Source organism: Hypanus sabinus, chromosome 12 (genome assembly GCF_030144855.1).
Source record: "Hypanus sabinus isolate sHypSab1 chromosome 12, sHypSab1.hap1, whole genome shotgun sequence".
Classification (NCBI taxonomy): Eukaryota; Metazoa; Chordata; class Chondrichthyes; order Myliobatiformes; family Dasyatidae; genus Hypanus; species Hypanus sabinus.
The window spans coordinates 9760087-9773217 of NC_082717.1; the positions used below are offsets into that span (position 1 = coordinate 9760087).

The following is a 13131-nucleotide window of genomic DNA, read 5'->3' on the forward strand; positions in this document are numbered from 1 at the left end:
GATGTGCTGGAGCTTTTGGAAAGTATCAAGTTGGTTAAGTCTCCAGGACTGGACAAGCTGTACCCCAGGCTAATGTAGGAGGCAAGGGAGGAGATGGCTGAGACTCTGGCAATGATCTTTGCATCATCAATGGGAATGGGAAAGGTTCCAGGTGACTGAACGGTTGCAGATTTTTTACCCTTATTCAAGAAAGGGAGTAGAGATAGCCCAGGAAATTATAGACCAGTGAGTCTTACTTCAGTGGTTGGTAAATTGACGGAGAAGATCCTGAGAGGCATAATATGATTAGGAGTAGTCAGCATGGCTTTGTCAAAGGCAGGTCGTGCCTTACGAGGCTGAGTGAATTTTTTTAAGGATGTGCCTAAACACATTGATGAAGGAAGAGCAGTAGATGTAGTGTATATGGATTTCAGCAAGGCATTTGATAAGGTACACCATGCAAGGCTTATTGAGAAATTAAGGAGGCATAGGATCCAAGGGGACCTTGCTTTGTGGAAACAGAATTAGCTTGCCCACAGAAGGCAAAGAGTGGTTGTAGACGGGTCATGGAGGCCAGTCACAGTTAGTGTGCCTCAGGGGTCTGTTCTGGGACCCCTTCTCTTTGTGATTTTTTAAAAATAAATGACTGGGTGAGGAAGTGGAGGGATGGTTTAGTAAGTTTGCTGATGACACAAAGGTTGCGGTGTTGTGGATAGTGTGGAGGGCTTTCAGAGGTTACAGCAGAACACTGATAGGATGCAAAACTGGGCTGAGAAGTGGCAGATGGAGTTCAACCCAGATAACTATGATGACAGAATATAATATTAATGTAAGACTCTCGGCAGTGTGGAGGATCAGAGGGATCTTGCGGTCTGAGTCCATAGTACACTCAAAGCTACTGCACAGGTTGACTGTGTGATTAAGAAGGCATGCGGTACAATGGCCTTTATCAACCATGGGATTGAGTTCAAGAGCCAAGAGGTAATGTTGAAGCTATATAAGACCCTGGTCAGACCCCACTTAGAGTACTGTGCTCAGTTCTGGTCACCTCACTACAGGAAGGATGTGGAAACTATAGAAAGGGTGCAGAGAAGATTTACAAGGATGTTGCCTGGATTGGAAAGCAAACCTTATGAGAATAGGTTGAGTGAACTTGGCCTTTTCTCCTTGGAGCAACAGAGGATGAGAGGTGACCTGACAGTGGTGTATAAGATAATGAGAGGCATTGATTGTGTGGATAGTCAGAGGCTCTTTCCCAGGGCTGAAATGGCTAACATGAGAGGACACAGTTTTAGGGTGCTTGGAAGTAGGTACAGAGGAGATGTCAGGGGTAAGTTTGTTATGCAGAGAGTGATGAGTGTGTGGAATGGTGGTGGAGGCAGATATGATAGGGTCTTTTAAGAGATTCCTGGATAGGTACGTGGAGGTTAGGAAAATAGAGGGCTATGGGTAACCCTAGAAAATTTCTAAAGTATATGTTTGGCAGAGCATTGTGGTCCGGTTTTCTAAGTTTCTATGTCACTAAAGATTCATTTTCTACATTCCTATTTAGTCTTCCTCCCTGCAAATCTTGGCACTATCAGAGATGAGCGTGATGAAAGGTTTCAGCCAGATATTGCATGGAGAAAGGATATCAGAGCACCTGGAATCCATCAAGGCTGGCTGATTATTGTTGGACACTTAAGCGAGAAGCCTCAATCACTGAGTACAAATGAAAATCATCAACAAAACATTTTTAACTTAGGTGAACTATTGCAAAGTGTCAGTACCATTATGCAATTAAATGCATAATATTTAATAAAAGTTCATTTTTCCAAATTCCTACATGATGCAAATAGTCCAAACCTATGTTTGGTTTCAGCTTCAAGTGGTCTATCATGTTAAAAAAAACTCGGAGGAAACAATACTTTTGAAAAAAATTGTTCTCCTGCATAATTGAACCACTATCTTCCGATCAGCGGTGCTATAAAGCGTTACACTAACTGTTATGCCACGACGCCTGACAGAGCACCCAAGGCACCCATCAGTCTGCGTGTGGTGGGGGTGAGAAAAGTGCCTGCACATCTCCTTTGAACATACCCCTCCTGCCTTCTGGCATTGGATATTTTGACCCTAGGATCTCTATCCTTATCCATGTCCCTCACAATCTTATAAACTTCTAACAGCAACACACACAAAATGCTGGTGGAACACAGCAGGCCAGGCAGCACCTATAGGGAGAAGCGATGTCGACATTTCGGGCCGAGACCCTATCTTTCCTTTCGGTTAGTCCTGACGAAGGGTCTCGGCCCGAAATGTCGACATCGCTTCTCCCTATAGGTGCTGCTTGTCCTGCTGTGTTCTACCAGCATTTTGTGTGTGTTGTTTGAATTTCCAGCATCTGCAGATTTCCTCGTGTTTGCTCTTATAAACTTCTATTAGGTCACCTCACAGTAGAAGAGGAAGCAGGACAGTCACTATCCTATACAGACCTGGTGCAGAATACTTGGTCTGTATGGCCTTTATCCCAGCTGTAACACTTAAGGTGCTATGGCAGTGTAATGGTTAGTGCACCGGAGAACAGAAGATGGGCGTTCAATTTCCGCCACTGTCTGTCAGGAGTTTGTACATTCTCCCCGTGACCACGAGGTTTTCCTCCAGGTGTTGTGGTTTCTTCCCACGTTCCAAAGAAGCAGGGATTAGGGTTGGGTGAGTCGTGGGCGTGCTATGATGGTGCCAGAGCATGGTGACAGTTGTAGGCTATACCCAGCACATCCGTGTTGGTCATTGACACAAACCTCACACTTTGGCGCATGTCTCGATGTTTGGATGGACATATGACAAATTAAGCTAATCCTTATATTTATTGCATTTAATTTTGCTTTTCCCTTTATAGGAAGGCTTTGAATAGGGTGCAGAAGAGGTTTACCAAGACACCACCTGGATTAGAGAGCCTGTCTTATGAAGACAGGTTAAGCAAGCTCGAGCTTTTCTCTTTGGAGCAAAGGAGGAGGAGAAGTGACTTGATAGAGATGTATGAACTGGAAAGAGGCATAGATTAAGTGGTAGCCAACGCTTTCTTCACCAGGATGGCAATGACGAATATGAGTGCATTTAACTTTAAGGTGTTGGAAGGAATGTTTCAGTGTTTGGATATACATGTGACTGATCTAATAATCTGATTCTATAACTAACATGATTCAAACTGGCTCAATTTAATATCAAAGAGTATATGCAGAATACAACCTGAAATTCTTACTCTTCACAGAAACATGCATGAAACAAGAAACCACACAGAAACAATGATAGACACAACAGAACCCCAAACACCACCCTTCACCTCCCATCACAGAAGCAGTGACCCTCCCCCTCCCCCCACTTGCACCAGTAGACTCTCCCCCCCCCCCCGCCACTTTCCCACCATGCAAGCAATAGCAACAGTCCCCAAAGAGCGCGCCCACTCCGACATGTCTGTCCATGGCCTCCTCTACTGTCAAGATGAGGCTACATGCAGGTCAATGAAGCAATACCTTATCTCCCGCCTAGGTAGCCTCCTACCTGCCAGCATGAACATTCAACTCACAGACTTCCGTTGATACCCCTGCCCCCACCTTACCCCCATCCCTATCTACTATTTTAGTCTGGTTCTCTTTCTTTCCCCCCCCCACTATAATCTCCCCCCAGCCCTACCTTTCTTTCGCTTTTATTTCCCATAATTCTCCACCTTCCCCATAGCCCATTTCCCTCCAGCCTATCACTTCCTAGCTCTCTACTTCATCCCTCCCCCCACTTCTACTCCCCCCTCGACCATCCCATGTTACTTCACTCTGATGAGGGGTTTCGGCCCGAAACATCGTCACTACCTCCTCCCATAGATGCTGTCTGGCCTGCTGAGTTCTGCCAGCATTTTGTGTTTTTATTTACTTCCAGCATCTGCAGATTCACTCGAGTCCCAAAAGAGGCCTTGATCTGCAGTCCATCAGAAACTACGGTCCATTATAGTCAATCAAGATCAAGTAGTTTCAGAGCATGCACACACATGTCACTGTCAGTCACACCCAAGGTAGAAGTTACTATTACACACTTACATAAATGAGGATGTTTATCTTGCCCAGGTATGGTTTCAAATCTGTGTAGATGCAGATGGCTCGAATTTTCACAGTCTGTCCTGGTTTGTACATCGCCTTGTCTGTCTGAATCAATGCAGAGACCCTCTCGGGAATAATCTCCGCAGAGCTGCTTTCGGAAAACAGTAAGTTCTGGTCTCCATGGCCCTCCACCACCAAATTATATCGGTTTTCTGGCAAGCCTTCCTGAAGAATGCAGAAAGAAAAAAAATGAAGTTACAAGTACTAAAGTTACACTGACAAACAGCCATAAATGTGTGTCGCCCTTATCATCCTAATTGTAGCAATTTGTCCCCCGACACACTGATATTAGAGTTATAAAGTCATAGACCACTATAGCACAGATACTGACCCTTTGGCCCATCTAGTCTGTGACAACCTGCTCTTCTGGCCTAGGCCAATCTACATGTACACAGCCCTTAGTCCTTCATACTCCTTCCATCCATGTACTTATTCAAACTTTGCTTATATGTTGCAATTGAGCCAGCATCCACCACTTCCACTGGCATTCGCTCCACCTTCTGAGTAAAGAGTGTTTTCCCTCAAATTCACTTTAAATATTTCACCTTTCACTCTTAACCCATGGCCTCGCATTCTAGTCTCACTCAGTCTGAGGGGGAAAAATGCTTAACTAAACCCTTCATAATCTGCTATACCTCTAAAAGATCTCCCCTCTTGTGCTTTAGTGAATAAAGTCCTTACCTACTAAATCTTTCCCTATAACTCAGGTCCTCCACACTCGCTCAAGTTTTTTGATATCTTTCCTGTGGGTAGGTGACTGGAAAAGCACACAATGCTCCAAATTTGGCCACATCAACTTTAACATAACATCTCAATTCTTGTATTCAGGGTTCTGATTTATGAAGGCCAATGTGCTAAAAGCTCTCGCTATGACTCTCTCTGCATTTGAAGTCTATATAAAGTGTCATTAACATTGTAAAAACTGCATGTTATTAGTGGGGATGAGCTCTCATTACTTATTAAATGTTCCCAATGGCATGTGTCTCAAATAGCCTCTAACAACCAAATCCAGCTCCTTGCCTTCACATGTGCCTTAGCTACTAAGATCGTTGGAGCTGTTCCTTCCATCAGGGGCAAAGGCAGATTACTGGCACCTTAAAACCAATCGCTTTGGGTACATGAGCCTTGTCAGCCATGTTTGGCACTCATCTAGGAGATGGAAAACTTTGATCTCAAATCTCCGCTGCCTTGCAGTGACACTCAATCATAGGGAAGGCTTCAGGAGTTACAGTCCCTAAAGTAGTCCTAAGTTAAGTTCAATGCTGACTGGCAACTCCTATGACACCATTGGTGCCAACCCATATCAGTCTCTGCCATTCCTTTGGATTCATCAGCTGTGTAGAGACGGGGGGGGGGGGGGGTGCTGCTACATGGGTAACAGCTTGCCCTGCATATCCTACTGCCCTGGCTTGCATATCGATAACATAGACAACAAGGACACAACATCCATGGCCTACCCTGACTAACTAAGGGCCTCCATTCTCCACCTTGCCTCCCTTTGTTTCGATAGAATTGAGGTAAGCATTGAAGGTTAAAGGATGCAGTTGAAAGGAGAAGTGTGGAGCAACTTTTATACCAAGTGCTAAATTCGGTGAGTGAGTTCTGGTCACTGAATTATAGGAAAGATGTAAACAAAATGGACAGAGTACAGAGAAAATTTACTAGAATGTCCTGGGTTTCAGCACCTAAGTTACAGAGAAAGGTTGAGCAAGTTAGGTCTTTATTCTTTGGAGCGTAGAAGGTTGGGGGGGGGGGTCTTGATAAAGGTATTTAAAATTATGAGGGGATAAATAGAGTTGACGTTGATAGGCTTTTTCCATTGAGAGTAGGGGAGATTCAAACAAGAGGATATGAGTTGAGAGTTAGGGGGCAAAAGTTTAGGGGTAACACGAGGGGGTATTTCTTTACCCAGAGGGTGGTAGCTGTGTGGAACGAGCTTCCAGTGGAAGTGGTAGAGGCAGGTTTGATATTGTCATTTAAAGTAAAATTGGATAGGTATATGGACAGGAAAGGAATGGAGGGTTATGGGCTGAGTGCAGGTTGGTGGGACTAGGTGAGAGTAAACATTCGGCATGGACTAGAAGGGCCGAGATGGCCTGTTTCCGTGCTGCAATTGTTATATGGTAAACGCCTGGACCTGGGAATAAAAGTTAAAAATTCCTTGAAAGTGGTGAATAACCTGAAAATCCTACCTCTCTGGCACCTTTTAAAACACTCCCACTTTAAACCTATTCCCTCTGAATTCCCCTAAACTAAGAATAAGACTGTGAGATTAAGTTTACTGTCATATGACCAAACATGCATTTAACAAAAGAAACAATGTTCCCCTAAACCACAGTGCATCCACAAAACATACATCCAACCCGGCACATAAAACAAAATATTGCCATAAGCAAATTAATAAAATATAATTCAAAAATACATGTAATGCACAGCATAGATAAATTGTAAACAGTTTGCTGTCCTACTGACTGGTCTTTGGTGTTGACAGGGTATTCATTAGTCTCACAGCCTGAGAGAAGAAACTGTGACCCAGTCTGACAGTCTTAGACCTGATGCCCCTGTACCTCCTTCCTGACGGAAGTGGGTCAAATAGATTGTGGGATGAGTGGTAGGGATCCCCAACAATACTTCAGGCTAAGAATATTTACCTTATCTATGCCCTTACTAACTTCCATAAGGTCACCCTTCTACGCTCCAGGGAAGAAAAAATTCCAGACTATCCAGTCTCCTCTTATAACACCCACCAATCCCAGCAACATCCTCATAAATCTTTTTTTGAACTTTCTCCAGTTTAATGACAACCTTCCTATAGAGAGAGAGGCCTTTGTTGGCTGGGATTGACCATGAATGTTGCATCCTAGTTGTCTACATTCAGACAATGGACAGCACCATATGGAGGGCAAGCCGAGGTCTATGCAACAGGCCAACGCAGCTGGTGGATCAAAAAGAATGGCAGAGACCGATACAGTTTGCTACCAGCAGCATTGCAGGAGTTGCTAGTCAGCATTGACTATGTAGAGAATCCAGCTCGGGGTTTACTCCTGAAGCCCTCCCCATGAATGGGCATAGGCATAAAGCAGTGGAGGTTTGAAATCAGAGTTTTCTTTCTCGTAGATGACCTGCCAGCCATGGCTGATCATCCCTATCTTCCTGAGGTGGTTGGTTTTAAGGCACCAGTGTCCCACCTTTACCCCTTCTCCCATCAGCAGAAATGGTTCCACCACGTGAAGTCTATTCCTTCCTGCAGAAAGGCAACCAAAGTTGTAGAAAGCACACCAAATGTGGTCTTGCTAACAGCTCGAGCAACTGTAGCAAGATGTCTCAATTCCTGGACTCAACTTCCTGGCTGTTTAAGGACAAACATGCCAAACACTTGCATCACCATGTCTACCAGTGTTGGCACTTTCAAGGACTTTTGTACCTGCACACCAAGGTCTCCAGAATTAATCTTTAATTTTTAACATGGCAATTAGAATACATCAGTCATTCATTAAACACTGCACTGGATCTAAACTACAACACATACAAACTGCTGGAGAAACTCAGCAGGTCAGGCAGCATCTATAGAGAGGAACTAACAGATGACATTTCGGGCCCAGACCCTTCATCAGGACTGGAAAGGTGGAAGAAGGCAGAATAAGGAGGTGGGGAGAGGGGGGAAGGGGGTGGAGTACAAGCTAGTGGGTAGGTGAAAGGCCCTTGCTTTTTAGGAGGTGAATGGGCAGGTGTACTTGCACTGGCAGGGATATACATCTGGAGGGAAATTAGTGGGGAAGGACAAATGGGAACCACAGAAGAGCAGTCCCTATGGAAAGAGGAGAGTGGTGGTACAGGGTGGGAAGTAAAGATGTCTTTGGTGTTAGAGATGGCAGAACTTGCAGAGATGTGTTGGATGCTGAGGCTCATGGGATGGTAGGTGAGGACACAGGCGCGAAGATAGGATAAGCACAGATGTCAGGGAAATGGAGGAAATGTGGGTGAGATCGATGCTGGAGGGAGGGATACACAGTTCTTTGAAGAAGGAGGACATCTGCTGGAGGAACTCTGCAGGTCAGGCAGCACCTCTGGAGAGGGATAAACAGTCAATATTTCGGGCGGAGAACCTTCATCAGGATCTAAACTACTTCCTCCACTTCTAGGCTGGAATACTTACTGTGGGCAGAACCAGTTTTCCAATGCTACCTGAAAGAAACAAAATGCAAACACAGTTCCAATTAATAAACTGGTGAAAGTTATTGAAAATAATCAGTGTAAGATGAAATGTGATTCAAAGTTCAAGGTATATTTCATATCAAAGTATGTGCACCACACAGAGCCTTGAGGGTCATCGTCTTTCAGGCAGCCACAAAACAAAGTAACACAGTAGAATCCATGAAAGACTCCACACAAAGACCATCAAACAGCCAAAGTGCAACAAAAAAACAAATTATGCAAGTAATAAAAACTGTAAACGGTAAAATTAATAATAAAGCATCCTTAACATATAGATAAAGGAAATAGAATAGGGCCATGTCCTGAGTGGCTGTGCAGCTGTCCAGGATCAGCGTTATTATCACTGAAATATGTCATGGTTTTGTTTTGTGGCAGCAATACAGTGCAATATGTAAAATATACCATAAATTACAATTAAAAAAAACAAGATATAACTGCAGTGGATAATGGGGACACCTTAGGCCCTGTATATTTTGGCCCAATTAAGTGGATGCTGCTCCAATTAGCTGGAGTTACATGGAAATAGTTAAAAAGGTATAAAAAAGATAACCTACCATTTAACTGAGTAACAAATTATATATAACCATATAACAATTACAGCACGGAAACAGGCCATCTTGGCCCTTCTAGTCCATGCTGAATGCATACTCTCACCTAGTCCTACCAACCTGCACTCAGCCCATAACCCTCCATTCCTTTCCGGTCCATATACCTATCCAATTTTACTTAAACTGACAATACTGAACCTGCCTCTACCACTTCCACTGGAAGCTCGTTCCACACAGATACCACTCTCTGAGTAAAGAAATTCCCCCTCGTGTTACCCCTAAACTTTTGCCCCCTAACTCTCAACTCATGTCCTCTTGTTTGAATCTCCCCTACTCCCAATGGAAAAAGCCTATCCAAGTCAACTCGATCTATCCCCCTCATAATTTTAAATGCATCTATCAAGTCCCCCATCAACCTTCTATGCTCCAAAGAATAAAGACCTAACTTGTTCAACCTTTCCCTGTAACTTAGGTGCTGAAACCCAGGTTACATTCTAGTAAATCTCCTCTGTACTCTCTCTATTTTGCTGATATCTTTCCTATAATTCTGTGAACGGAACTGTACACAATACTCCAAATTTGGCCTTACCAATGCCATGTACAATTTTAACACTACATCCCAACTCCTATACTCAATGCTCTGATTTATAAAGGCCAACATACCAAAAGATTTCTTCACCACCCTATCCACATGAGATTCCAACTTCAGGGAACCATGCACCATTATTCCTAGATCACTCTGTTCTACTGCATTCCTCAATGCCCTACCATTTACCATGTATGTCCTATTTGGATTATTCCTACCAAAATGTAGCACCTCACACTTATCAGCATTAAACTCCATCTGCCTTCTTTCAGCCCACTCTTCTAACTGGCCTAAATCTCTCTGCAAGGTTTGAAAATCTACTTCATTATCCACAACGCCACCTATCTTAGTATCATCTGCATACTTACTAATCCAATTTACCACTCCATCATCCAGATCATTCATGTATATGACAAACAACATTGGATCCAGTACTGATCCCTGAGGCATATCACTAGTCACCGGCCTCCAACCTGACAAATAGTTATCCACCACTACTCTCTGTCATCTCCCATCCAGCCATTTACTACTTCAGTTTTAACACCTGAAGATTGAACCTTCCTAACAAACCTTCCGTGCGGAACTTTGTCAAAGGCCTTACTGAAGTCCATATAGACAACATCCACTGCTTTACCCTCGTCAACTTTCCTATTAACCTCTTCAAAAAAATCAATAAGATTTGTCAAACATGACCTTCCACACACAAATCCATGTTGACTGTTCCTAATCAGACCCTGTCTATCCAGATAATTATATATACCGTCTCTAAGAATACTTTCCATTAATTTATAGCATACAAATGAAATACAGAACAAAGTAGAAGACTATCAATACTACTACAGTGTTTATAAACCAGTATTCATTCCTAACCAATGGAGGAATTCATCCTTGCCCTGTTCTTTTGATTGACTGTAAATGAACAAAATCAGGGCAGACACCTTGTGTAGATAATGGACTGATTGCCTTCATACAATGCTGTCGAAGTTTACATCCTCCAAACTTCTTTTTCATCGTAACATTCAAGCTGATTGTCAATACCTTCAAATTCTTTGTAGTTCCTAACTTGTTGAAGTAGTGAAATCATTTCATTTTCACTCCGGGCCATTTCTGGCATCTCCAAGCCTGAATGCTTGAAACTGCAGTGAGTAAAACAGTTCTGAATTGTCCCACTGCTTAGTTCTCACCAACTATCAGTGACAAAAATCATTTTTAACCCAAACACACGTAACTGATGTTAGTTGAAAACTTTTCGGTCTAAGCAAAGTGAAGTGTTTAATGGCCACACAAGTGTATGTGACTGACCCTCATCAGAAACTGTTCAGCATAATGTTCCAAGTAAACAAAAGTAATCCCAGCTGTTTTCTTAATTAAGTTTTTGTTCTTTAAGAATTGGTTCAATTAAGCAGCTGCCCCAATTAATCGATGGCCCAATTAACCAGAATCTACTGTATATGCAAAAAAAGTGTAAAATCTACTGAAAGAGTGCAGTGCAGGTAAACAATAAAGTATAAAAAAATTACTGGATGCCAAACCCTCTTCACATTTAAATAGTATATGGATTTTTGCTTTGAAATCTATGACATGCTGGTGTAAAGGACCAATACTGGGAGATATGTTCAGGTCAGATAGCTCTTTTCCAGTGGTGATGAAATGGTCTATTATATCTCAATCTTTCTAATGTTCCTCTGGTTTTACCAACCATTCTGTCTTTATCAATATAGTGGAATAGTTTAAATTTCTTCTTGCACTCTTAAAGCAGCTAAAAGGACAACTTCTGTCTCATGCCTGACTAACCTCCCAGTATTTTAGTATTAGTATGGGTTTATGACAGTCACAAAGATACAAAGGCTTAAGATATTAAGATACAAAGGCTTGTCTTGCATACTGTCCATACAGATCAGATCATTACATTGAGCCAGAATGAGGTAAAACAATAATGCAGAAACAGCCACATAGAAAGTGCAGTACAGGTGAACAATTGGACTCCATGGAAACAGAGCCTATAGCTGGATGCTATTACAGCTCTGGGCATTGAAATTCAGAGTACAATTCTTGTATCCTCTGTAAGAAAGTTTGTATATTCTTCCTGTGTGTGCATGGGTTTCCTCCCACAGGTCTAAGGCATATCATTGTAAATCATCCTGTGATTAGGCTAGGGTTGAATAAGTGTGTTGCTGGGTGGCATGCCTCGTTGGGCCAGAAGAGCCTGTTCTTCACAGGTCTCTAAATAAATAAAATGCAAGATCCTAACAAGACAATTCTTGGAGAGAGTGAATTCATATTTTAAAGAGTAGAACAGTTACAATAAAAATGACAAGTGGACCCACAGGAAGAAGCCTGCAAAAGGTCGCCACACCTCAGCATCATCTTGGTACAGTATACAGTTCCTTGGATTTACAGGGGAGCCAGAGAGCACAGGGAACAGGCATGTTGGAGGAGCTGAGGCCAATACTTGATCTGTTATGATTTTAAGCTTCAAGGTACAGTTGTTATCAATATCTGTATGATGTATACAACTCTAAGATTTGTCTTCCCCAGACAGCCATGAAACAAAGAAAACCATGGAAGCCATTCAAAGAAAAACATCAACCTCCCATTGTGCAAAAAAACAAACAAATCATGCAAACAGCAACAAGAATATCAAAGCCCCAACCCCTCACAAAAAAAGCAAATCACACAAACAGCAAGAAGATCATCAAAACCCCCAAAGACCCAACTCCCGCACAAAAAACAAACAAATCACACAAACAGCAACAAGAATATCAAAACCCCCAAAGCCCCAACCCCCCCACAAAAAAATAAGCAAATCATGCAAACAGCAACACGAAAGAACAGAATATAAAACATAAAAATGAATTGAATGGTGAAGAATGATGTACTCCTGTTTCTATTTCTTACGATATGCTGACCACAACAATTTCCTATGGACAACATCAAGGAATAACTTTTTTTAAACCAAAATAACCTTTATTCATCATAAAAAGCACTTACGAGAAGTAAACTAGAGCACCTTTTCACTCTTACATTCATAGACAATGTAATAATTCTGCTATATTTCTTAAAATCTCTTGCACCAGTGGCATTCATGTGGCCCCCACCATCCACGCCGTGCTCTGTTCTCACCATTTAGATTGTGACTTTCTGAAGATTTTCATAAATATTGCTGTGTAGGCCTAATTGTTCAATGCTACTGTGTAGTGACTTTGGGATGATACCAATTGTGGATATTATAATCGGGGCAATGTTTATGCAGTTCATGTTCCAGAGTCTTTTAGTTTCCTTTTTTAATTCTGCATATTTCTGGTGTTTTTCGCTAAATGATTTCTGTATTGTGTATTTGGAATGGCTATATCTATTAAAAAAAGTTGTTCTAGTTTGTTTATCCTGTATTATTATATCTAGATGGTTATTACGGATTGTCCTATCTGTAATAACAGATTGGTCTTAACATAATTTGTGGAACTCTAATTCTAAAACTGGATCAGGCTTGTATTATTATTATTATTATTATTATTATTATTATTATTATTATTATTACTTGTTTCTTGTATTTGTACAATTTGTCCATCTCTGTTTTTGTATATTTTTTCATTGATTCCTTTTTTCCTGTGAATACCTGTAAAAAAATGAATCTCAGGCTACTATTTGGTGACATATATGTACTTAGATAACAAAT

At 41.9% G+C, this 13131-nt stretch overlaps 1 protein-coding gene across 1 annotated transcript in view; it reads right to left on the reverse strand.

Moving 5' to 3' along the window:
- cd109 (CD109 molecule) overlaps window positions 1-13131 on the reverse strand; it is a 244258-nt gene that overhangs the window by 206891 nt on the left and 24236 nt on the right. Inside the window, exons 3-4 of the mRNA XM_059985524.1 lie at window positions 8263-8291; window positions 4047-4271 (exon numbers count right to left, since the gene is read on the reverse strand). Coding sequence (XP_059841507.1) covers window positions 4047-4271; window positions 8263-8291 — 254 coding nt within the window. The remainder of the gene's footprint in view (window positions 1-4046; window positions 4272-8262; window positions 8292-13131) is intronic.